The 27,567-nt window shown below is 39.8% G+C and overlaps 1 protein-coding gene and 1 pseudogene across 2 annotated transcripts in view; one reads left to right on the top strand and one right to left on the bottom strand.

Annotated features, from left to right (window-relative positions):
• CERKL (ceramide kinase like) overlaps positions 1–27,567 on the top strand; it is a 118,649-nt gene that overhangs the window by 64,328 nt on the left and 26,754 nt on the right. For both annotated transcript variants that reach the window (XM_047722334.1, XM_047722333.1), the window contains one exon: positions 21,097–21,228. In XM_047722334.1, coding sequence (XP_047578290.1) covers positions 21,097–21,228 — 132 coding nt within the window. The remainder of the gene's footprint in view (positions 1–21,096; positions 21,229–27,567) is intronic.
• LOC125096536 (uncharacterized) lies at positions 15,625–15,749 on the bottom strand (annotated as a pseudogene).

Here is a 27,567-nt window from a genome sequence, read left to right as displayed (position 1 = left end):
ATTTGAGTACTTTATTGAATAAAAGTGGCAAGAGTGGACTTCCTTGTCTTATAACTGATCTTAGAGGGAAAGCTCTGTTTTTACCACTAGGTATGATATTAGCTGGGGTTTTTTCATTCATAGCCTTTATTATGTTGAGGTATGTTCTCTATAAACCCACTGAGTTGGCAGTTTTTTATCATAAAAAGATGGTGGATTTTGTCAAATGCTTTTTCTGCATCTATGGAAATAACCATTTGATTTTTTTATCCTTCATTTTGTTAATATGTTATATCATGTTGATTGATTTACAAATACTAAACTATCCTTGCATCCCTGGAATAAATCTGACTTGCTCATGGTGAATGTCCCTTTTTTTTTTTTTTTATTTTATTTTTTATAAACATATAATATATTTTTATCCCCAGGGGTACAGGTCTGTGAATCGCCAGGTTTACACACTTCACAGCAGTGAATGTCCCCTTTTTAATGTATTGTTGAATGCAGATTTCTAATATTTCGTTGAGTATTTTTCATCTGTGTTCATAAGGGATATTGGCCTATAGTTTTCCTTTTTTGTGTATGATGTTCATCTGGTTTTGGTATCTGCATAACACTGACCTCATAGAAAGTATTTGGAAGCTTTTCTTCCCCCTCTTTGCCTTTTTCTTTCTCTCTCTCTCTTTCTTTTTTATCTTTTTCTTTTCTTTTCTTTTCTTTTTTGAATAGAGAGGGAACACAAGAAGTGCGAGAGGGAGAGAGAGAAGCAGGCTCTCTGCTGAGGAGGGAGCCCGATGTGGGGCTCAATCCCGAGACCCCGGGATCATGACCTGAGCTGAAGGCAGACCCTTAATGACTGAGCCACTGAGGCTCAGTGATCATTACCTCGAGTATAGGTATAATTCTTTAAATGTTTGGTAGAATTCACTTGTGGATCCATGTGGTCCTGGACTTTGATTTATTGGTAGTTTTTTTGATTACCAATTCAATTTAATTACTAGTAATTGGTCTGTTCAGATTTTCTATTTCTTCCTGATTCTGTTTGGAAAGATTATGTTCTAGAAATTTATCCATTTCTTCTAGGTTGTTCAGTTTGTAGGCATATAACGTTTTATAGTAGTCTCATAATTTTTTGTGTTTCTGTGGTATGAGTTATTTTCTTTTGTTTCTGATTTTATTTATTTACTTAGTTTCTCTCAGTTTTTTTCTTGATGCACCTGGCAAAAGTTTTATCATTTTTGTTTATCTTTTCAAAGAATCAGACCATGGTTCCTTGATCTTTTCCTTTTTTTTTTTTTTTTTTTTTTAACCCCAGTTCAGTGGTGATAAACTCTCTTAACTTTTTTTTTTTTGTCTGGGAAACTCTTTATCTCTCCAATTCTGAATAATAATCTTGCTGGGTAAAGTATTCATGGTTGTAGGTTTTTTCCTTTTAGTACTTTGAATAAATTGTGCCACTTCAGAATTTTTCTGTAAAATCAGCTGAAAGTCTTAGGAGATTTCCCTGGTATATAACTTTTTGCTTTTCTTATGCTACCTTAAAAATTCTCTCTTTGGGATGCTGGGTGGCTCAGTCAGTTAGCATCTATGTTCGGCTCCGGTCATGCTCCCAGGGTCCTGGGATTGAGTCCCACATCAGGCTCCTTACTAAGTAGGGAGGCTGCTTCTCCTTCTGCCTGCTGTTCCCCCTGCTAGTGCTCTCTTTTGCTCTCTCTGTCTGACAAATAAATAAATGAAATCTTTTAAAAAAGAAATTCTCTATTTTTCTGTATTGTCTGTACCAGTTTGCATTCCCACCAACAGTGCATGAGGGTTCCTTTTTCTCCACATTCTTGGCAACACTTGTTGTTTCTTGAGCTTTTGATTTTATTTTTAATTTTAATTTAGTTTTGACATTTTAATTATTACATGGTGTGGACCTCCTTGGGTTCATCTCATTTGGAACTCTCTGTGCTTCCTGAACCTGGACATCTATATCCTTCCCTAGGTTAGGGAAGTTTTCAGCTATATTTCTTCAAGTAAGTTTTCAGTTCCTTTCTCTCCTCCTTTTGGGGTTTCTGTAATGTGTTTGTTTGCTTGATATTGTCCAGGAGATCCCCTAACTTATCCTCATTTTTAAAAATTCTTTCCTTTTTACTGTTCAGCTTGGCTGGTTTTCATTACCTTATCTTCTAGATTGCTAATTCATTCTTATGCATCTACTAATCTACTGTTGATTCCCTCTAGTGTATTTTTTATTTAAGTTATTCTTCCACTCTGATTATTTTTCATTTGTTGAAATTCTCATTGAGTTCTTCCACTCTTCTCTGTCATCTAGTAAGCATCTTTACAATCATTACTTTAAACTGCTTATCAGGCATATTGCTTATCTCTGTTTCATTTAGTTCTTTCATTTAGTTCTGTGGGGTTTCATCTTGTTCTTTTGTTTGGAGCATATTCTTCTGTCTCTCCCTTCTGCTTGACTTTCTGTTTCTATGAATTAGAACAAGTACTTCTAAACTTGAAGGAATGGTCTTATGTATGGTCATCCCCTGTGTAGGCTGTGTGTGCTTGGCAACTTCTGCTGGCTGGTTGTAGCTATAGCTGGTGTGGGCCAAGGGTTACAAGAGCTTTTGTGCTCGGGCTATGCTAGTGGGATGGCCAGAACAGAAGTGGATATAGGCCAGGGTGGTCCTGAGGTTCTCTGTATAGTGGTTACTCTGGCAGGACAGCTAAAACTGAGTGGTGTGGAAGCTGGGGTGGGGGGGTGGGGTGTGTTTGTGTGTGTCCTGGGGCTCTCTTGCAATTGGTGATTTGCATACCGTGGGAGAGGTATATTTATACCATGGGAGAGGGTTCTATGGGTCTACACAGAGAGGACCCTAGCAGGACAGCTGGCATGAGTGGTGTGGGGCCTGGTCTCTTCACATAGGGGGTTCCCCCAGAAAGACAGCTGAAGTGGAAGTAGGTGCAAGCTGGGAGTCCCAGGGCTCTATGTGCAGAAGGTACTTTTCTCAGACAGCTGAAGTGGGTATAAAGGTGTTCTAAGAGTCTCTATGCTCAGGGTACCCTGGTGAAGTGGCTGGAGCCAAGGTGTGGAGCATGGGGCAGGGTGGGGGGGCATCCCAAGTATTCTGCTCAAGGGGCACCCTGGCAGGCCAGTGGTCGCTAAAGTGGACATGGACTGAGGTGGTTCTGGGGCTCTCCACAGTGAGGGTACCCTCACAGGACAGCTGAAGCTGAAGTGGGTACAAGCTAGGGTGACGTGGGATGCTCTGCACAGGGGGTGCCCTGGCAGGACAGCTGGAAATGAGGTGGGCACAAGCTGGAGGGTCCTAGGGTGCTCTCTGCAGGGGGCATCCTAGCTGGGCAGCTGGGGTTGAAGCAGGTGTCAACTAGAATTTCCTGGAATGCTCTGTGCCAGGGGGTACCCTAGCAAGCTGCCTGAAGCCAAAGTGGTGTGAGCCTGGACTGTTCTCAGTGCTTTGTATCTGTGTCATCTTTGTGTGATGGCTGGAGCTATAGTGGGTGCTGACCAGGGGTGTCCCAGTGGATAGCACTCTGGGGCTGCCTTGGTGGAATGGCTACGGCTGGGATGGACTAGGGTCCCAGGTATCACTTAGGTGCTAAGCTGGCTCAGGCACTCAGACCCTGTTCCCATCAATATTACCAAGGTTAAGAGGGAATGTAAACTGTGGTGCTCACCTGCTCCTTTGGTCCAGAAAGTTCCAGCAGCTCCCCCATAATATAGCAGGGTTCTAGGGCCAGTTCCTTGATATTATAGTTGTTCTTTTGAACAGCGGCTTTTTTTTTTTTTTTTTTCGTTTGTGCTGCAGGGCATCTGGGGTTGGTGTGGGCTAGGGGCCCAGTGCCTGCTGAGGCAGCCCACCAGCTAGTGTGCTCAGAGCCCTGCTCTATCTGTGCTGTCAAGGCAAGGAGGACTAGAAACCATGGTGCTCACCAGCCCCTCCAACCCAGAGTGGATTTCCATAGCTTCTTGACTTTCGGCAGGTTTCTAGGGCTGGATCTTTCATATACTAGCTGCTTTTTAAAATCCAGGGCTTTTTTTCCCTGTGTGCCAGAGCAGAGGGATCTGCTCTGAGTCCTATCCCTTTCCCTACAGTTTCGGGTCAGGGATGGGAGTTCTTTTTGTTAGTGTTTCATCATCTTTCCTATCATTTTCTTACTGTGTAGAAGCTGTTCAGATAGCTCTTAGTTCTTCTTCAGGGGAGAATCAGTCTATAACTTGTTGTAGACTTAATGAGTCCAAGGAGGCGGTGAGTTCAGGATGTTCCTACATCTCCATCTTGCCCTAGACCTCTCTGGATATTTAATTGGGGAAAGTAAGGATAATAATAATTGAATAAAACTAAATGGGATATATAATTGGTTGAAATTTCGTTTCTCCTATCTTAGCTCTTTTTTCTGTTCATTCCTGCTCTATCTGTAGACTAGACCACTTTACCATTAAAATACAGAAGTACTGAGGGGACTATTTCTGGCAATAGGTGATTCTTTCTACTAATTGTCGTTGAGCCTATCTTAGCGGTTAGAGATGTTTATATCAGTGAGTTTAGAAGTTATGTGAGTTGAGAAGTTACTGGGTTTATTTAAATAGACTGTAAGACTGAAATTATTTTCATGTGTGTGTAAAGATGTGTGCATCAATTAACTTTTGCTGACAGTGAAGTGAAATCAATGAATTTTTTAAAAGATTTTATTTATTTATTTGACAGAGATCACAAGTAGGCAGAGAGGCAGGCAGAGAGGCTGAGCAGAGAGCCCGATGCGGAGCTCGATCCCAGGACCCTAGGATCATTACCTGAGCCAAAGGCAGAGGCTTTAACCCACTGAGCCACCCAGGTGCCCCAATGAATTTTAATATAAATCTCCTAATATAAAATATCTCTGTTTCTGCCCTTTGCTGGGAAGTTGTCATATCTTGTGTGTGAAAGATTTTACCATCACTGTTACATATTAACTGGGCATAGTTTAATATTAATAGCTCCTGAGAATTGTGGTTAATTCAGGTCTTTATTTCCTGTGTTTGGGTTTTATTTTTGCAACAGTTTGGTTTCTTTTTTGTATAAAATGGTTGTGAGTATATCCAATACTTTAACAAGGTTCTGGGCTCTTAACTTTGATGAACACCATGCCATTTCCATCATGCTGCACTCAAAACAGCACAGATGTGAGTCTGGGAGTGGCGTCCCCGCTGCTCTCCTGAGCCTTTGTTTGGAGAACACCCAGATTAACCCCCACCCTTCATGGTTCATTGACTCACTGATAGATCAAGTTTAAACTAGTACATATTAGCACATTTGTTACTAACAGAGGAACAGTTGGCCATTCTGTTTTACATTGATGGTTCATTGCAAAATGGCGTGCTAAAAAGGTCTATACTCTAGAGTATGAATTGAGAGGTTACAGAAGGACCAAGAACCGAGTCAGTTGCATATTAATATTGAATTATGCCTATATTTTAATCTTGAATTATCTATTTGGGGGATGCTTATACTATTGTGAAATTATGAATAAATGATTATTATCACATTGAGATTCTTTTTTTTTTCCCAAGGAGTTGAGGGGATTTATGTATCTCAATGTAGCTTTCATATTAAACAGTTTGTCATAATTGATACAGTTTAATACTGTATCAATACAGTATTATACCAATACAATATCAATCAATAATATCAATTAATAATATCAGTACAAGCAGTTTAATACTGCTTGATGCTTTGTGTTGCATTTTTTAAATGTTTTCCAGAGTTCTTTGTACCTAGTGATTTTACGTAAATCTTCACAGTGTATTACATTTCTGCATTACATATTCTTGTTTCAAGAGGACTAGATTGTACATGTCTGTTTTCTAATGGAAAAAATTAAACTCTCCTTTTTATTTAACTATTTTTCAATAATTAAATTTTTTTAAACATTGAACTTTGTTCTCTTTCTTACTTTCCTAACTTGGTTTCCAAAGTCTTTAAATGCTGTTGTTATTGTTATGGTAATTTTTATGGAAGAGAGTTTTCCCAAGCCATTTGGCAGTCTTTTTTTTTTTTTTTTTAAGATTTTATTTATTTATTTGACAGAGATCACAAGTAGGCAGAGAGGCAGGGGGAAGCAGGCTCCCCGCTGACCAGAGAGCCCAACGTGGGGCTCGATCCCAGGACCCTGAAATCATGACCCGTGCCAAAGGCAGTGGCCTAACCCACTGAGCCACCTGGGTGCCCTGCCATTTGGCAGTCTTAACTGGTGAGTTTGGTCTTGGCTTCATCATCACCCACTGGTGCCATTCCTTTGACCAGCTACTTCTTTGCATTTTTCTTTCTCTTATGAGATGAAGCACATGTGCCCTGATGCTGAGAAGGGCACTCTGAGTCCAAGCCCCAGATAAGAAAATTGAGGCTGCCAACTCGAAGCCATGTCTAGTTTTAGAAGACAGTTGAAAGTCATTGGAAAGGGAGCCATATGGATACGCGAGGGGGGAATAGTCCAAATAGAACAGTATGTGTAAAAGGTTGATCAGGAAAGTCATGTGCAGACAGTTAGCAGGGAGTAAAGTGGTAGGAAATGAGGTCAGAGGCAGCTGGGAGTAGAGTGTGAAGGCTCTTGCAAGCTTTGTGTGTTTTTTTACTTTTGTTTTGAGAAAGATGGGGGCCATTTGGGAGTTTTAAGCGAAGGAGTAACATGATGTAACTTTTATTTTATTTTTTTTAAAGATTTTATTTATTTATTTGACAGAGAGAGATCACAAGTAGACGGAGAGGCAGGCAGAGAGAGAGGAGGAAGCAGGCTCCCTGCTGAGCAGAGAGCCCGATGTGGGGCTCGAACCCAGGACCTGGGATCATGACCTGAGCCGAAGGCAGCGGCTTAACCCACTGAGCCACCCAGGCGCCCCATGATATAACTTTTAAAGTGAATATTCTGGCTGTAAAGTAGAGAGTATGCTCTGAGTAGGGAAAGAATTGAGGCAGGAAACCAGTTGATTGGAAATTGGTATAACCCAGGCAGAAGATAGTAATTTAAATTAAAGAGGGAGTGAGACAGTTAGTGGGAAGTGATTAGACTTTGGATTTGTTTTTGATGATGGAGCCTTTGGATTTATTGACTTGGTGGATTTGGAGGGATATTAAGAGAGAGAAAGTCAATGATAACAGCAAGGTGGTTTTTGTGTGTGTGTGTGTGTTAGGGGAAATGTCAAATAATATAGAACATATAAACACATTATAATGGACACCTATATTGTATAGTTCTTAATGTTTTTCCGTACGTTTTAACATTTTATTCTGTCAGTCTGATTTCAGCTATATACATCATGACATTTCTCCCAGAAATACTCCAGTGTGCATCTCTACAAAAAGACATTTTACAAATAACCAAGTGTCATTATCCTACCAAATAAATGAACAATAGTTGCTTATCGTCATTGAATACCTGGTCCACACTGAAATTTTCCCTATGTTTTCCAAAATGTCTTTTATAGCTGACTTGTACCTAGTATCCAATCAAGAGTCATTCATCAAATTAAGCATATTTAAACTACAACACTAAAATAGTCCCCTCATTTTTAAAATTCTGACATTTATGAAAGAGATGAGGTTGTCCTATAGATATTTTAGTGTGCATAAGGAACACTTAGAAAGCCTATTTAAATAAAGATATTGTCCCCCATTCCCAAATATTCTGATTCAGTAGGTCTGGAATGGGCCTTTCTTTTCTTTTTTTTTTTTTTATTTTTAAATTTTTTTTATAAACATATAATGTATTATTAGCCCCAGGGGTACAGGTCTATGAATCGCCAGGTTTACATACTTCACAGCACTCACCATAGCACATACCCTCCCCAATGTCCATAACCCCACCACCCTCTCCCTATGCCCCTCCCCCCATCAACCCTCAGTTTGTTTTGTGACTCTTATGGTTTGTCTCCCTCCTGATCCCATCTTGTTTCAGTTTTTCATTTATTCTTTTCCTACCCCCCAAACCCCCCATGTTACATACATCTCCACTTCCTCATGTTAGGGAGATCATATGATAGTTGTCTTTCTCCGATTGACTTATTTCGCTAAGCATAATAACCTCTAGTTCCATCCACGTCGTTGCAAATGGCAAGGTTTCATTTCTTTTGATGGCTGCATAGTATTCCATTGTATTTATATACCGCCTCTTCTTTATCCATTCATCTGTTGATGGACATTTAGGTTCTTTCCATAGTTTGGCTATTGTGGATATTGCTCCTATAAACATCCGGGTGCACGTGCCCTTCGGATCACTACGTTTCTATCTTTAGGGTAAATACCTAGTGGTGCAATTGCTGGGTCGTAAGGTAGTTCTATATTCAACTTTTTGAGGAACCTCCATGCTGTTTTCCAGAGTGGTTGCACCAGCTTGCATTCCCACCAACAGTGTAGGAGGGTTCCCCTTTCTCCGCATCCTCGCCAGCATCTGTCATTTCCTGACTTGTTAATTTTAGCCATTCTGACTGGTGTGAGGTGGTATCTCATTGTGGTTTTGTTTTGTATTTCCCTGATGCCAAGTGATGTGGAGCACTTTTTCATGTGTCTGTTGGCCATGGGGATGTCTTCTTTGCAGACATGTTTGTTCATGTCCTCTGCCCATTTCTTGATTGGATTATTTGTTCTTTGGGTGTTGAGTTTGCTCAGTTCTTTATAGATTTTGGATACTAGCCCTTTATCTGATATGTTGTTTGCAAATATCTTCTCCCTGGAATGGGCCTTTCTACTGAACTTCTGGGTGATGCTAGGTTGTCATTCTGATCACCACTCTTTGAGCAGTACTGTTGTACCGCTGTCTGATTTCTTCCTGGTGGTATCATTTAACTTCTTCTTCTATTCTCTTTATTACGTATAAAGTGGATTTCTAATCTAAAGCCTTACTTAGGTTCATACTGTGCAAGAATACTCCATAAGTGGTACTGGACGCTTCGTATTTCATTATCTCAGGTGGTATATAATGTCTTATGATTAGACATTATCTCAGGTGGTATGTAATATCTTAAGATTAATTAATCTTATTATTAGTGTGGATGAGATAGATTCTTCAAGGCTAAGATTGATCCCAGAGGCAGAGAGGTGACAGCTTGATCTCTCCATTGTAATCCCCCCCCCCCCCCCGAGAGATTGTGAATGAGAGCGTGCTAGGGGGTGGAGAGATAGAGGGAGGGAGAGAGAATCTTAAGCAGGCTCTTTGCCCAGTGCAGAGCCCTGTGCAGGGCTCAATGTCACCACCTGAGATCATGACCTGAGCTGAATCCAAGAGTCAGACACTTAACCGGCTGAACCACCCAGGCATTCCTCCATTGTAATATTGCTATTTGAAACTAATAGATAATTGTTCAGTGGTACTCAGGGACCAGGGAGAGCATTTAATTCTCAATAAATAAGTAGTGGTTTTAATGTTCATTACCTTTGCGTTAAATAGTTATTTAAGTAAGTGTAGATCATGGAAAATTTTGTATTTAATCATTCTTTCTAAATTAGTGCTATTTTTTCATTAAAGGAATGTTTCGTCTACTGGTACTATTTGGTTACCCATAAATATAGTACTAACTAAAGAGTCAGGATAAATGCACAATTAGTTATTTTTAGTTACCAATTTTCAGAATAAAGTTTCTAACTGGAGCAGGTAGAAAGAAGTTCTTATTTAGTAAAGTAGCAAAGACTATGGGTAGATAGGCCCCATTTGGTAGGGAATATCAAAATTTCAGTTTTCAATATGTCAACTTTGAGATGTCTATTAGACACCCATATTAGAGTTCAGTTGTAGGAAACATAAAATACCTCTAGCTATTTTAAATAAAAAGCTGTATTGTACAGATAATATGATGAAAGAACTAGAGAAGGGTCTAGTAAATCAAATATATTGGTGGCCTACAATTGTTGCTGCATTGCTTTCTTTTTTTTGCCCCCCTTCATATGTGGCATCATGAGATATTTTCTATGACCAGTAAACTAAGGGAAATAAATGGATTCTTCATAATACCATAGAAATGAGCTACTGAAGTATTACAGACCTACTTGAGTGTTACTATAAGATAGGGAAGGAAAATCCTTGTGGTGGGCAGAACTTCAGACAATTGATCCTAGTTACTAAAGTGTGATAGCCAGAGGGATGGATGCATACTAATGCATGGACAGTGGTTAAGAGCTTGCCAAATAGGAATTTGGAAGAAAGTTGGTTTTCATAGAATAAGAACAGAATGAGATTTGTTTTATATAAATGGTCATCAAAGAGCATTTATTTCAAAAGACGACCTAGTTAGGGAGGCAAGGTACCCCATTCTATAGATGTCAGTCAGCATCTTATAAAAGCAACCCTAGGAGGGTGCCTGGGTGGCTCAGTCAGTTAAGCTTCTGCCTTCAGCTCAGTTCATGATCCCAGGGTCCTGGGATGGAGCCCCTCATCAGCCTCCTTCCTCACCAGGGAGTCTGCTTCTCCCTCTCTCTCTGCTCCCCAATCATGCTTGTGCTCTCTCTCTCTCTCTCTCAAATAAATGTAATCTTTAAAAATGTAACCTTTAAAAAAAAAATCAATGCTAGGGCTTGCACAGTGAACACATAAAGTGGCCTTCATGGCAGAGATGGGGGAACATATGGGTTTAACAACAAGTACTTCTGCTCAGCAAGACTGATTTGACTCCTGTTATTGCTGAGTACTCTGCCTGCAAACAGATCAGCCCTGAGCCTGGCTATGGCTCTCTATCTTAGAGCAACTGGTCACCCATTTGGTGGCAAGTTGCTTACATTGGAGTTCCTCTATTGTGGGAAGTTAGTAATTAGGTCTCATTGCTATGAATGTTTACTTTAGATGTGGATTTGAATTTCCCATCCACCATGTTACTGGCAACACTACTATCTGTAACCCTACTAAATACCTTGTTCAGTGAATTTGCATTCCATACTGCTTTTGATCAAGGGACTCAATTATATCAAAGAAGTGAGGCAGTTGGCTGATGAATCATGGGCTTTGCTGATTTTGCCATGTTTCCTGTTGTATTGCATTGTATTCTACCCAGAAGACAAAATTTTGTGAAAGTAGTTTTTAGTTCCATAAACAAAACAAAACTACTTGGTCTACAAACCAACTAGTGAAGATCTAAGCATTACCTCTTAACTGCCAATGGCCCACATTTCCTGCCCCTATAACTCTGAAATCTGCAGATTTAGAGGAATTAGTATGAGAAGAATACTTTCACATGGGAACATGACAATGGTTCAAGTGAATTGGACATTGAGAATTACCTGGCTACATTTTTGAACCATGTGACTGAATCAACAAATGGAAAAAAATAATAATGAATTTGCTCTGCTGGAAAAGGTGATCAGTTCTAAATATCAGGGGGAAATAGTGTTGCTACTACTACTCATAAGAAGACAGTATCTAAACTCATCAGGCAACCTGGGCTGCCTCCTTGGAGAAGGTTGAAGTGAATGAGTCCATTGTCTAGGAAGGTAAAAATGGCCAAACTGACTCTAGAAGACATAGAAAACCTAAACAGACCAATTACCACCAAGGCAACAATTATTTTGGTACTCCTTAAAAAAACAAACAGGAAAACATTGACTCTGATATTTTCACAGAGATCTCTACCATACCTTAAAGAACAGGAAACTTTGATTCTATTTAAACTGTTGGAGAGCATGGGGTGGGAGTGGGGGAACTCCTGGATTGTATTATAGAGCTCACATGAAATTGATATCAACCTCTGATGATGCAAATCCAAAAAAGGAAAATTACAGATTGGTCTACTTGTGTATGAATGCCAAGCAGCTCTTAATTAAAAAAGAATAGATGGATATGTTCTCAACATTATAAAAATATCTCATTTTAAAGTCTACATGGAGAAACTTGAGATAGTTTCATTAAATTCAAAATATGGCACTGACATATGAATTGATCAGAAGACTTCAGACTAAATGGTTCAGAAGAAATCCTAACACACTCGGAATTTAGTATATCTAAAGGTGGTATTTGAAATACATAAGAGAAAGATTACCAAAAGAATGATATTGGGACAGGTGGATAGTTATCTGGCAAAAGAGTGAAGTCAAATCCCAATTTTAGCTCTCTATTAAAAGAAATTTTGGGGGCGCCTGGGTGGCTCAGTTCATTAAATGTATGCCTTTGGCTCAGGTCATCGTCCTGAGGTCCTGGGATGGAGCCCTTCTCCCTCTGCTCCTCCCCTGGTTCATGGTCTCTCTTGCTTTCTTGAATAAATAAATAAAATATTTAAGAAAGTGTTTAAAAAAGAAACTTTAGATATGCTTAAATGAAAACATGAAATAGAGACCATAAAATTATTAGAAATATAGTGGGTTTTCTTTTTTAAAGATTTTATTTATTTATTTGACAGGCAGAGATCACAAGTAGGCAGAGAGGCAGGCAGAGAGAGAGGAAGGGAAGCAGGCTCCTGGCTGAGCAGAGAGCCTGTTGCTGGGCTCGATCCCAGGATGCTGGGATCATGACCCGAGCCGAAGGTAGAGGCTTTAACCCACTGAGCCACCCAGGCACCGCTACAGTGGGGTTTTTTTTGGTTGCAAAAGGAAACTATTAAATATGACATAAAACCCAGAAACTATAAAAAATGATAAATCTATAGGTGTGCAAAATGAAAACTGTCAGGAAAAAAAGGATCATAGAGAAAATAGCATAAATAAAAATTAAAGGCGGGGCACCTGGGTGGCTCAGTGGGTTAAGCCTCTGCCTTCAGCTCGGGTCATGATCTCAGAGTCCTGGGATCGAGTCCCACATCAGGCTCTCTGCTCAGCAGGGAGACTGCTTCCTCCTCTCTCTCTCTCTCTGCCTTCCTCTCTACCTACTTGTGATCTCTCTCTGTCAAATAAATAAAATCTTAAAAAAGAAAAAATTAAAGGCAATTACACAGAAAAGAATTTGTAACTCATATAACAAATAAAAAATTAATTTTCATATTTTAATAGGTTATTAAATACAGTTTTTAATAGGCTATTTAAATAAAGTTAACCTTACTTAAAAGGTTAATTTTCTTTTTTTTCTCCTTCCAAGAGTGTGGTGATTTTTATTAAGAATGACTTTGGGGGCGCCTGGGTGGCTCAGTGGGTTAAAGCCTCTGCCTTTGGCTCAGGTCATGATCTCAGGGTCCTGGGATCGAGGCCCGCATCGGGCTCTCTGCTCAGCAGGGAACCTGCTTCCTCCTCTCTCTGCCTACTTGTGATCTCTCTCTCTCTCTCTGTCAAATAAATAAATAAAATCTTTAAAGAAAAAAAAAGAATGTTTTTGGTTCTAAGAATTCCACCCTCAATTCCATAATACAGTCATTAAAAAGCAATTATACAAGAGCAAATACAAAAAAAATTACGGTTTTATGAAGAAAGAATGTTAATGTTATAAACTGATAGTTCATAGAAAAATAAAAGTATCTCGTAAATATTTCAAAGTTTCTCAGCCTCTCTCATAAAAGGATAAATGTAAATTGAAATTAGCATGAGATACAATATTTCTTCTCTCACATTGTCAAAGGTCAAAAAGTTTGAAAACATTATGGGTATATAAGGGTGTAGGAAAACAGATACCCTGTTCCTGGGGGAGTGTGAATTGGTAGTAATAATTATAAATTGATTACTGACTGTGTGCCATGCACTTGTTAAGCACTTAAATTTGCTGATTTAATCAGCACAATTGCCTTTGGTAGGGAGTACTCTTATTATCCTCATATTATAGATGAGGAAATAGAAAAACCAAGAAATTGGACAAATAACCCAAAGTCACACAGTTGATAAATGGAAGAGCCAAGACTTAAGATGAATTATTTTAACACTAGCACCCACTTTTGGCGGGTAACAACCCTGAATTGTTTCAACAGCAAGTAATTGGGGAATAGGATAAACTCTCAAGAGAGCATACCCCTTGATTCTGTAATTCTACCTCTAGAAGTTTTTTCTGCAGTTACATGCAAATAGATGCAAAATGACATTCATTGCAGTAAAGGAAGATTGGAAACAACCTAAATATACATCTCCAGGGGACTAATTACATTTTTTTAAATTTTTATGTATTTGACACACAGTGCACACAAGCAGAAGGAGAGAGAGAAGCAGTCTCCCTGCTGAGCAAGGAGCCCAAAGAGGGGCTCAATCCTAGAACCCTGGGATCATGACCTAAGCTGAAGGCAGACACTTACCTGAGCCACCCACATGCCCCTCACGGGACAAATTACTTAAGTTGAAGTTCATCCATACAAAAATGCTACTCGGCTTTAAGTACTGAGTAGCTTTCTACTTACTACTTACTAGTTTCACTTACTACTCTACGTAGTAATATGAAATCCTCTCCAAAATACAGTAAAAGGGAAAAAAAGCAACATATAGACTAGTGGGTAGGAATGCTAATATCTATGTAAAAAGCCAAAGAACACATGTATTTTTATATATATGCATAGAATATTTCTGGAAGAATTTTTGAAGTGATACCAGTGGTCCACCAGGAGGGAAACTCGGTATCAAAGAATGAGCTGAAAACAGATTTTGAATTTTGTACTTTGAAAATGTCAGTCTGTACAGAAGACAACGGAGCATGTGATTCTCAAATATAGAATATTTGCACTGAGATCCCTTTGTGAAGAGTATAACCTAGTGCCTCACACAGACTTGGGTGTAGATTCGAACACTGGTTGATCTACTGAGAGGGACAGGGGCTTTGGAGCTCTTCTGGTTCCAGGCAATGTTGCTCCTCCCCCCGCTTTGGTATTAGCTGGAGGTAAGATAGTTTGTAGAGCTCCCTGTGGTTGGGGCAAGACCCCACTCCTCACACCTCACTTTCCAACCTCAACTGCTGCAAAGCATTCTTTCACTCCCTAAAGTTCACTTCAACAGTTGTATTGTCGTTCCTCTAAGGCTCTTTCTTTGTACTCTCTAACGCAACACCATCCCCACTGTCCTTAACTTCAGACACTATGTTATTCTGCCCTGTGGAATGAATAGTCCATCAGTAGCAAAATCTCCTATATTTTCGATTACTTTCCCCAAATTCCCTTACCTTCTTGCCTTAATAGAGAGACCTAGCTCTCCCAGGAATTTCTAGCTTCCCCTACAGCCCTCAAGTGGTGGCTGTTTTTTCTGTCATACACTTCAGACCACTGGTCCTGGAGCTCTTGTCAATGTCTTGATATCTTTCTTCCTTCTCACTGCTATTTTGAGACCATTTTCTTCCTTCTCTTAAAAAACTTCGTTTTTGAAGCTCAGTCCATTAGACCCCACTAGCTTAGTGCTACTTGTTGGGGTCCTGTGCAGACTACTAGTTCATGCTTCTTACTCCTTGAAGACATTAGTTTCTGTCTCACTGTCATTCTCTACAGCACTACTGCTGCCATAGTTCTGTGTGTTTTTGTAGATGTTGTCTGAGTTTTTAGCTTCTTCTCTTCAAAGACCTTGATCCTACACTTCATTCACCTCCCGTAATCATACTTTTAGAGCAGTGGTTCTCAAAGTATGATCTCTGGACCAACATCATCAGCATCTCCTGGAAAAAATCTCAGACCCTAGATTACTGAATCCAAAAATTTGTGTTTTAAGAAGCCCTTCAGGTGATTCTGATGAATATGGAGTCAATTTTTATTATTTTTATATATTATATATTATATTTATTATTATTTTTATTATTAATACCAGTAACAGTCTCACTTTGAAGCATCCTACCCTTCATGTGGCTATTGGCCTCTGTCTTTCTATTAGCAATAATCGCGCCTCGGTTAAACCTCATTGGCTATGATACTGCCACTGAGCAAAGCTAGGCCTCTGTCTTTCTAACTTAATTGATGTAATCTCTCAACTCCTAAAATTTTTCATCTCCTCCACCCCGAGACCACAATTAATTGATTCTACCACTTTTTCATTAGTTCTTAACCCTTTTTGTGTTGTCACTTTCTCCTTAACCAGCCATAATTTGATTAGTCTTTGACTATTCTTTTTCACATAACACAAGAGTAGACAAATCTTGTCAGCTCTACCTTCAAAATATATCTGGAATCTAGCTTTTCTTACAATCTCCACTTTACTCAATCCAAGTGCAGTCATTTACCACCTGGAGTATTGCCACTGTTCTGACTTTTTTCTGGCACCTACAGCATCTGCTTTCTACACACAGGCTTGAGTGATCCATTTCACATCCCGGGTCATGTTGCAGTGGTGCTCAAAAATCAGCATGCTTCTCCTCTCACTCAGAACAAAAGCCAAAGTCCTTTTAAGTGCTTGTGAGTGATCTGATTTTCCTGTCCAGGAAGTCATTTCTTCTACTTTGTCCTCCTTCTCTCCTACTGTGAGGTTTCGTTTTGTCCTTAGAACTTGTTATCATGTAACATACCTTGAATTCTCTTAGTATTTCTGTCCCCCACCGTTAAAATGGAAGCTTCCTGAAGGCAGAAGCTTGCTTGTTCACTGATAGAGCCTCAGCTTCTAGAACCCTGTCTGGCAAATAGTATGCACGCAGTTATTTGTGAATACATGAATGGATGCCACTACTATCTATATGGCTGAAGGCTAACACTACCCTTTTATTCATTCATCGAATATTTGATCATCTATTATATCCCCTGCACTAAGAAGATCGAATACGGGGAGAAGCCCCAGAGTTTCAAGTCTAATATATGAGTACAAATAATAAATATATATAAAAAGATAATAGTGTAAGAATCAAGATTGCAAAATGTATGGATGTATAAGAACAAATGATGAGGGGGCAGTGACCTAGCTAATGTTGTAAAGCCAAGGAAGCCATATGAGTCTTTCCCAAGGAAGTGATGACTGATTAATTGGACAAAGTGGCCATAGTGGCAGAAAGCATGGGGGGTGGACAGGGCAGAGTAAGTGCGGTGGCGCTATGGGAGAGGGAGCATTGTGTATACGAGGGGCTGAGGAAAGTCCAGAGAGACTTGGGGAGGCATCCTGAGAGAAGAGAAGTTGGAGACTTACTAATTATATCTCTTTATTCTACTCAATAATGAACATCTTTAAAAAAAAAATCTTGCTTTATATGATAGAAATCCCCCTTCTGATCTCTAAATAGGTATCAAATTGCTACCTAATTTTTATATACTTAGACTCTAGCTTCATAATCATCAAATTAAGAGCACCCAAAAGGAAAAGATAAATGAGAAAATGAATACATGCTCTGGTGAAAAATTGGCTTTGTTGATTTATGTTTTGAAAGTGCTCAATTTATCAGGATGTCTAAGGAACGGAACATTCTGATTAATTTATTTAGTTGCTATTGTCATTGTAACTGAGGCTTAAGAATAAAATTAATTTGCTTAAATATTTTTAGAAAATCTTGAGTGGTTTTAGCTCTTTCCTGACTAAGGGGATTGTGTTACAAAGGTTGAATGGAACATATAGCATATACTTTTATACATAAATATTTAAGGGCTATAAGCCTTCAACTACAACGTACTTATCCTCATAAGTCCCAAGTGACTGTTTCTTATTTCCAAAAACTTTTATTACCTGGCAGTCATGATATAGGGAGAGGGGCAAATAAAAGTGGGTTTTCATGATAACGTTTGAGGACTACCATTAGCTATCTAGACCGTTTCCATGCTGGGACTGCCTCTGACCAAGAAATGAAGCAACCTCTTTCAACAAATACGCCAGGTAAGGTAAACTTAACTTGGATGTTTAATCTGAGTCTTGCTTGGCCTCTGAAGTTTAGAACAAGTGACTTGTCTTTGTTGTGCTTTAATGCAAGTGAGCCCTAGATTTATCTGCTTAGTCTCCTGGTTAAAGGCGAATAGTCCTGTCCTTTCTGGCAGTTTTTCACCTGATCCAGAATCATACATTGCATCACTTGTCCTCTCTTTAGCCTCCTTGAATTGGGACCAGGTCCTCAACTTTATTACACAGTATTGAGGGTTTTAAGTTCTTAAGAGTTTCAGGCCGTTATTTTGAGAATGTCCCCTCAGTCGGGGTCCCTTTGAGGGTTGCATCATCGCTTGATCCGCATTATGCACTTTGGACAGTTACCATAGAAGTGCTGTGTGCTCGGTGCTGTGTGTCATGCATCACAGGGTATCACGGGGCTTACGTGTCCATTTGTACGTTAAGGTTATGGTCAACTCTGATCACTTGACTAAGGCAGTGTTTGCGAGATGTCCCCATTGTCAATGTCTGCTTCTACCCTCTGTAATGAGAACAATAAAGAGGGACAGAGTTTAAGAATAAGGAAACATTTTGTTCCCCAACTGACTGTCACTGATGGTTGTACCACCCATTGCTGATTCTTGCCTGAATCCATTATTAACGGGTGAAAATAGTGATTTTCTGTCATTCCTTCCATATTTATTGTCATTCTACTATAAGACAGAGTTTTTCCTTCTCCTCCTTGGTAAGATGTAGTCTTCACTCCATTTCATATTGTCCCTGGTTTGGCAGTAAGAGTTCCAAGGTATTGGGTCTTTCATCAGTTCTTTTTTTAATATGAATGATATAAAAAATAGTTAATAGAGGCCCACAGAATACAGTGGGAATGAGAAGCCAGAGGGGTGAATTCTGTTGGTGATTAAGAAAGTCTTTAGTACGGGGCGCCTGGGTGGCTCAGTGGGTTAAGCCGCTGCCTTCGGCTCAGTTCATGATCTCAGGATCCTGGGATCGAGCCCTGCATCGGGCTCTCTGCTCAGCAGGGAGCCTGCTTCCTCCTCTCTCTCTGCCTGCCTCTCTGCCTACTTGTGATCTCTCTCTGTCAGATAAATAAATAAAATCTTAAAAAAAAAAAAAAAAGTCTTTAGTGAGGAAGTCATATGGAAGTAAGCTTTAAAAAAAAAAACGGCAGAATTTGGGTCGCCTGACTGGCTGAGTGCCTAGAGCGAGCCGACTCTTGATCTCAGGGTTGTGAGTTCCAGCCCTATATTGGGCATGGGGCCTACTTGATGAAAAACAAAACAAAACAAAAAGTAGCAGAATTGTCATAGAAATGGTGGTAAGGTAGAGTGGAAAGAAAAACGGTCTGAGGGATGCCTGGCTGGTTCAATCAGTTAAGCGTCTGCCTTCGGCTCAGGTTGTGATCTCAGGGTCCTGGGATCGAGCCCCTCATTGGGTTTCCTGCTCCCTGCTCCATGGTGAGTCTGCTGATCCCTCTCCTTCCCATTCATGCCTTCTCTCACTATCTCAGTCGCTATCTCTGTCTCAAAGAAATAAAATCTTAAAACCTGTCTGAGGAGTGCCTGGCACGTCTGGTATTTGGCAGGTAATTGAGAAGTTTCAGAGCATGATGGGGAAGCAGTAATGGAACAGAGAAACCTCTGCACTTACTGAGCTTCATGCTAGTCTCTGCTTAGAATTTCCTCTCCTGTCCCACTGCTGCTCCTGCTGTCTGGCTGAGGGGGGTAAGATGAGGCGTGTGAGGAAGGAAGGAGGGAATCCTAAGTAGTGAAAACCACAAGAGACTAAAGCCCCACTCACATACTCCCTTTTCCTGATCCCTAGTGAGAATTAACCAGTCTCTTTTCATACACTCCAGGGGTGATTGGTGTCTCTCCATTAGCAAGTCTATTTTGTGCTGTTTCTATGTGTTGGATACATCTTCCTCCTTTAAAGCACAAACCATGTGTTAACCGCTTTGCTCCGGTACTTAGTGCAAATGCTCAGTCCATGTTTCTGGAATCTATGTGAGAGAGGAAGAGGGGAGGCTAGGTTGCAGTTGGCTGGGGAAAGACTCTGAGTGTCATTTTGAGGGGTTCAGGCTTAGCCACAGGCAGTGGGGAGCCCTGGCAGCTCTCTGCTAGTGCGGGCCTGATGGAGGCGTGATGCAGAGGTCATGGAAGGGGGAGAAGAGCGAGATGCCCAAATGCCTGGCAGGAGCCCCGGAGGAGCCAGAGCACAATGGCCAAGAGGGACAGAAGGCACCGAAACAGAATTACCATCTCATGAACGTGGGCACTTCGTTCGAATGGAGGGATTGGAAGGAAAAAAGGAACAGAGCAAGGTTTTGAGATTTTTAAGACTGGGTGGTAAGGAGACTGCCAGAGGCCACTTAGCAAACTAACAAGCACAGGGACAATGACAGAGACTATAGGCAGTTCAGCCTGGCCCTGTCTTTTTCTCATCCAGCACAGGGATCCCCCTGAATTCAAAACCTTGTGTCCTGTTGAAGGATGGTATAATATCAAATATGAGAAATGAAATACTGTCTCAGCTGGACGCACAAGAACGGACGTTGGTGTTATGGACGTCTTCCACGAGGCTTTATGGATGCTTTTATTACAAGCAGATGCTAGTAACTTTTTTTTTTTTTTTTTTTTTAACCTTGAAACATGGCCCTGTGACAGCAGCTTACCTTGTAAGAAATGGCCGTTAGCGTTCTTTTGGCTCCTCTGTCCCGCCTGCACCTTCCTAACAGAAAATTTGCTTTGCACCTGCTCCAACTGGGTTCTAAGTGATAAACATCTTGCAAGCCCAGAAAATTGTAGTATCAAATCTCATCCCCAACTGTGAGGCAGCACTCTCATCGAATCCCCGCTGAGAGGCTTTCTTTCCCAGTTCCCCAGGGAAGAGTCCTTTCTCCCCTGGCTCCTTTTCAGGGTTGAACTTTGACCTAAGCCTCTTTTCAGCTCCCAGCATGCATTGCTCTGGGCACTGGCCCTGACCCAGCCCTGTGTACTCTGCCCCACCCTGCGCTCATCCACGGGTCAGGCCTGGGGAGCCCTGGGTCACTGGGGAGCCCAACTCTAATAATGAGCATATTTATCTCAGGAGAGGAAGTAAACCTTCCTGTTCTTTGCGGCTTATTGGCCCCTCCCCCCTCCGAATAAATGCTGATGGAACATTTGATATATTATCTATGGTTTGGTAAATATACGTGAGCTTTGCTTAATAATACAAAGTTGCTTTCATCCACATTTTCCTTCATAAATGTAATGCTTCGTTCTAATTCATGATTTAAGAAGAATATACCTATTTAACTGCTAGGAAAACAAATGTTTTAAAATACTGCCATGTTTGGGAAAACTCGTAAGAATTTCAAATAAAAACAGCAAATACTACTTAAATAGATGTAAAACCTTCTGACTGGACTTAGTGTATGGTTTTAAAGGGAAAGAAAAGAAGTGCTGATGAAGATTGTATAACTTTGTCTTTGTTTTCCTCTTAGGTTTTTCTAGTAGACCAAAGTCATTAAAAGTAATTCTCAACCCCCAGAGCCACAAAAAAGAAGCTACTCAGGTCTATTATGAGAAGGTTGAACCACTCTTGAGGATTGCAGGAATAAAGACTGATGTTACAAGTAAGTCATTTTCAGAATATAATTTTGTCATTTAAAAATATCATACTTAAGGAAACAAAACAATCTGTATTTGTTCTTAAGCCAAATTGAGGAAACTACCTGTAATATCTAAAGGTTTTTTTGTGTGTTTGTATGGCCTACTACAGCCAGCTCCAAGGATTATCACTTATTTTGTTCTCTTCGTTGTGTTATTAGAATGTCAGTATTGTCTTCAGACCTTTTTTCAGACTTTAAAAATTATTAGGAATCATTTCAAAGGGAGCTGTGCACTTTTTGTTACCTTCATTGAGATTTTGGCTATTTACACATTATTTCTACAGTTTGGCAAGCAATTGATTTTTGCTCACTTAAATGTTTGATGTCTTTCCATGGAATCCTTCATTAGGTGGTTTTTGTTCTGACTCTGACCCCTGCTGGTTAGGTCAAAACTAAGCATGTAACTGCCAGTTTAGATGAATTCAGAGAAGCCAGTAGCTTAAATTCATTGTCTAAAACAAGAAAGGTGTTTAGGTTTGTGCTGAGGAGAATAGAAATTTGCCAATGCTAAAGTTAATAGAAAAAAGATTAGCAAAATCCTTTTTAATGTTTTGAATTTGGTGACCAAATTCCTTTGTTTCCTTTGAGACTGATTTTTCCCATGGTGGAGGTGGGGGCATTGGACTGAGAAAAAGGGTTGATGCTATCAAAAATCACAACCCCAGTTTGTCTGATTTTATTTCTATGTAGCTTCACTAACACACAGTGCAAATTTCTAGCAAATTTAAACTGATGAAGAGTATTGCATAATAAACCTGTTCAGAAAACAAAGCCATAGTGTACTTGGATTCTCCTAGTCTCATTTATAAATTCCCGGGGAAGGGATTCAGAGTGACTTGGTTTTGCTCAGCTGAAACTGAGGGAGATGGGTCTCACAGTATAAGATTTGATGCCCTCACTTCATGACTTGATGTATTGAGATAGAAGAAGTTTCTCTAACAAAAATTTTTTTAAAGATTTTTGTTCATTTGACAGCACAAGCAAGGGGAGCAGCAGGCAGGTAGAGAGGGAGAAGCAGACTCTCCGCTGAGCAGGGAGCCTGATGCGGGACTCCATCCCATGGCCCTGGGATCATGACCCGAACTGAAGGCAGAGACTTAACAGACTGAGCTACCCAAGTGCCCCCAATATTTTTTTTTAAACAAAAAGTTCAGCCACCCCAAAAGGCATCTATTATAATGGAGGTTCAAGAGAAATTACCATGAAAAATTCAGGAGGAATTTGTGACTAAAATAAAACTGTCGTGAGAAGTTAATCTTTTACCTTTGTGGGTTTTGGCTTACTTAAAGGTAATTTAAAAGGAAAAGAAACAGTTCTTATCTATCATTCCTTCCCACTGAAGATTTTACGATTGGTGGGGGAAAAAAGGTTGAATTTTTATTGGGTGGAGACCATTAAAAGTTGAATGAGCTTATTGGCAAACTTAATAACATTATTGTGTTTCATTGATTTAATATCCAGGATAGTTTGATGTATATACTACTATGTATCTTCCGGTTCAGGAAACTCTTGTAGAATGCCTTGTGTTAAACACTGTGCAGAATGCAAGATGAATAAGTTATGCTACCTGCTCTTGTGTGGCTCTTAGTTTATTGGGGATTCAAATAAATGTAATTGGGATATAGATACAAGAACTCTGGTGTCTCAGAGGGTGATATTTTGATCAGAAGATTTGAAAGTACTTGAAACAGACCGTTTTGGAGAGTCAGAGGATTTTTGTGGTTTTCTTTACATAAGCAGAAGAAGCAGCAGAAGGAGAAAAATAAGGGAAGGAAGGCAAGCTTGCAAGCACATATAAGTGGGGTGTGTGTGTAACCCATATCTTTGGAATTCCCTAATTCGCTTTGGCTTCCTCAGTTTTGACTTCATCTTAAATTTAATCCTTTCTATTATCAAAAAATTGTTGATAGTGGATTAGATCCTTCTTTGTTCAAATCAAGTGGGATAGGGAGAGGTGTGTGTATGTGAGAGATCCAACATGCTTTAATACTGAGCAAGGATTAAAGTTTTCTCCTATCAGTTTGACTGTCTTATAATGTGTGCCCGAGCTGGAGCATGCAGTCTCTTAACTCTTAAGACCCATCCCATGGGCTGGAAGTAGGACCCCCTTTTCCTGAAGGCTGAAAATACCTGAACTGAATCTGGGTTCTATTAGGGAGAAAATAAAAAAGGCCCAAGTGGCTTCTGGGACGGCTCCCAACCATGTCCACTAGAGGAAGTTTAAATCCAGATTCTGGACTGACATTTGTGCTGTACTCCGTAGTTTACTCATCATGTATTGATCCAATATTAGTGTCAATTTTTTATCATAGCACGTCACCTGGTTTAGCAGCAATGATCCTGCCAACAGAATAGAGATTAGGAAGGAAGAGACAGCTCCTAGAAGAAAGACTGGTGCATGAAAAACCTGATGGAAGGCAGAGGAAATGATAAGAATGTGCTTGCTTTCCTTCGTATTGAGGAGAAGAGTTTTATGTCCTAGGGCTCTTTTTCCCCTAAATTTATAAACATTATTGAATGTTATATTTAGTTCAACATAAAATTAGGACATTTTATAAAGCAAACTTATAATTTTTTTATATATTTGTGCAGAATGGCTAATTATTAGCTGCCTAACACTCCTCCTATAGGCAAAATTATAAAACTGCATCTTTTGCATATAAAACCATTTTAGTATGTATATTAGCTAAATACTTATATTTTGAAAGTTTGCTATTTTGTGCAAAGGACTGAATAAACATATGGATCCTTGAAAAGATTAGAATCTTCTTGCCTGTCTCACAGTGTAGTTTTGTAGTTTGAGTTAGATAATACATTTGAAACTACCTTATATATTATGAAGTGCCATAGAAAGATGGTCATAGGGGCGCCTGGGTGGCTCAGTTGGTTAAGCAACTGCCTTTGGCTCGGGTCATGATCCCAGAGTCCTGGGATCGAGCCCCACATCGGGCTCCTTGCTCAGCGGGGAGCCTGCCTTTCCCTCTCCCTCTGCCTGCTACTCCACCTGCTTGTGCTCTCTCTCTCTTTCTCTCTCTGTCAAATAAAAAAATAAAAATTAAAAAAAAAAGAAAGATGGTCATAATGCTGTGCATGTCTGTTTCATAAATTATGTAGTAGATTCAATTCACACCTTGAAAGAAAAAATACATGAAAGAGTAAAACAGAAATGTACATATTTTCTGGACATCCAGAAGTGACCATTATTTTAACATGTCTTGTGTGCATTGCTGAGTCTAAATGGAATAGAAACTCCGTAATATATTTGACATGATGATAAACTCACTAGGAGATAATGCTTAGATAAATGAGGCAGGATTTGAAACATTCTAGCTAGATATGTATATTTTAAAGGATTTTTTTCTATAAGTTTCTTTTAAAAATGAATAGCAAAATTAATAGCTTGACTAAAAGTAGGTAGAGCATCTGAAAAGCCATTTTCCCAAAGAAGACCTGCAGATGGCCAACAGGTACATGAAAAGATGCTCAACATCACTAATCATTGGGGAAATGCCAATCAAAGCCACAGTGAACTATTACCTCACATCTGCTGGAATGGCTCTTACTAAAGAGTGTTGGTGAGGATGTGGAGTGGAGGGAAGGAACCCTTGGTGCACTGCTGGTAGGAATGTAACTTGGTGCAGCCACTGCGGAAAACAGTATGGAAGTTCCTCAAAAATAAAAATGGAGCTACCATATGGTCTAACAATTCTACTTCTGGATATTTACCCAAAGGAGAAAAAATCACTAACTTAAAAAGATAGCTGCACTCCCATGTTCGTTGTAGCACAATAGCCAAGACATGGAAGCAACCTAAGTGTCCATCCGTGGATGAATGGAAAAGAAAATGTAGGGTCTATATATGTGGGTATATGTGTGTGTGCATGTGTACACGCACACTTACACACAATGGAATATTATCTGGTCATTAAAAAAAAGGAACTCCTGACATTTGTAACAACATGAATGGACCTTAAGGGCATTATGCTAAGTCACCTAAGTCAGGGAAAGATAAATTGCCATCTGATCTCCCTTATTTGTGGAATCTTAAAAACACAAAGAACGAACCCCCAATTGAACATACAGGTGTAGAGAACAGATTCTTGGTTGCCAGAGGTAGGAGGTGGGAAATGGGAGAAATGAGCGAAAGGTGTCAGAAGGTATAAACTTCCAGTTTTTTAAAAAAAAGAATCACCACATTAATAAAAATATACTTTTCCTTTTGGTTACTGCTGAAACCCTAACTACTTCTGAATATAGATCAGCGTCTTTTGAAATACTTGAGCTGAACTTGGATCCCCCCTCTGCTGCCACCACCAGCGCAGTATCTAATAATTGTGTCAGAAAAACTTCTGGAAGAACTTAGAAATGGAGGTTTTTTGTTTTGTTTTGTTTTTTTCTAATAACTTGTTGGCATTTGAGTCGAAGAAGAACATGAGTGGTAAGCCCAAGCTGGCCTATGATAACCTTTCTTTATCCTTCTCCCAAAATAGAGCAGATTTCAGGAAGTACATTGTTTAAGGTCTAAGAGGGTTTTTGAGAGACTATAAATTCATAGGATAATTCATAGAACAATAAAGTGAGAAAAGGCACCTGAGAGATCAAACTGGAAATAACTTGAGAGTGATCTAGTTTAATTTCCCCCATGTGGTGGAGTGTAGGTGTGGCCTGACTCATGGATGAACTCTCGGGCTTTGCTTGGGGACCCTATGTCAGTGTCTGCCATTACTGGATAATACTGCTGGTCATTATTGAGTCAGGGTCACTGTACCTTGTGCATATTAGAAAAGACACTTTTTTGTTGTTGTTGTTGTTGTTCTAACTTATATAAAGGTGCCCTTCTCTCTGAGCTGATTCAGCCCAAGGCCACCAGCATTTTGAGTTAGGTATACTGGCTAGATTGCAAATGTAACTGTCCCTTTGACCAAATGCCTGTGTGCAATGCATGAACTTTAGGGAGAACTTGTGAGATGACTTTTGCCTTCTTGTAATTTTTAGAGTCAGTGTTCTCTTTTGCCCTAGTACAAAATAAATGCATCCCATCTTGAGTATGAGTCATTAAAGTATATGAAACAGATAATATGACTGCTCTTGATCTCTCTTGTTCATGATAGGCAGTTCCATCTCCTTCAGTCAATTTTTGTGTTAACCAACTGTAGACCTTATCATACTCACCATCATTATCATGGTCAAAGGCACATCTCTGAATTTAGCCTTGATCTTTGCCAACTCAGGGCTCATGGGAGTGCCTAGTCCCCAGATAATTTTTACTTCCTATTTGGTCCTGGTGGAATTGTAAAGAAAGTGGAGTTTGTTGTCACCTCCCCCTCCCCTCCTTCTAGGGTCATGAGTTTAAATTACAACACTTTTACCAAATCTCCTCTTGGAATTTTTTTTTTTTCCTCTTTGGCTCTTTGTTTCTACTTAAAGCCTTCCGTCCCTGGAAATGCCTCCTGTTATTCCTGATCTTGCCCAGCAGAAAGCTAGGCAATTTGATAAAATTGAGTCACAAAAGATGCTAGTAGGTCAGGACATTATTTATTTCCAATTTTACCTGCATTTTAATAAAAATCTGGGGAGTACCTGTTCATGCATCATATCGAGTGAGAGGTTCTTTTTGTTATTCCTTAAGTAATTGTGGATGTATATGACAAATCCTGTTTCCAGTACTCAGATGTCTGGGGTTTGGAGCTTGTCTCTGATGACAGTGTAGACTCATCTGTGGAGGTTGTGTAGAAGAAGGATAGGAGATCTGAGAAAGTCATTCTGGGGAGAGTAGGATAAAGGTTGGAGGCAGACTGGGGAAGACTGTTACACTAACCACATTAAAAAATATTAGTGCTGGACCATGGGCATTGGCTTGAGGTGGGATACTATATCAACAAAGACCAAAACAACTGGTCTTGACCTTGGAGTAGTTGTGGAGAGTGAGGAGGGAGACAAGCTAGGAAGTAATTTTCCTGTCTTGGGAGCAGGGAGGAGATGATGGAACACAAAGAACAATATATTTGAGAGGCAATCTGAAGGTGGAAATAACAGATTCCATCTGGAGCTAAGTTGGAAGTACCTATAGGTCATCTCCGTGTCTTATCCCATTATAAAATTTTATCACCAGACTAAGAAAGGTTTCTTGAAGTCCAGGTTTCATCTGATTTTACTACAGCCTGTTTCCTCATCAACATTCAGCATTAACATCAAGACATTACTTTCTTCCAATCTTGTCTCCTTAAGGAAGTAATATATAAAGTGAAAGTTCTGGTGTTTAGAGGAATCCCCGCACTGAGAACTGAGTTCAAAGCCTTGCAA

This window comes from Lutra lutra, chromosome 3 (assembly GCF_902655055.1).
Source record: "Lutra lutra chromosome 3, mLutLut1.2, whole genome shotgun sequence".
Classification (NCBI taxonomy): Eukaryota; Metazoa; Chordata; class Mammalia; order Carnivora; family Mustelidae; genus Lutra; species Lutra lutra.
This window is presented reverse-complemented; position numbering and strand designations above follow the sequence as displayed.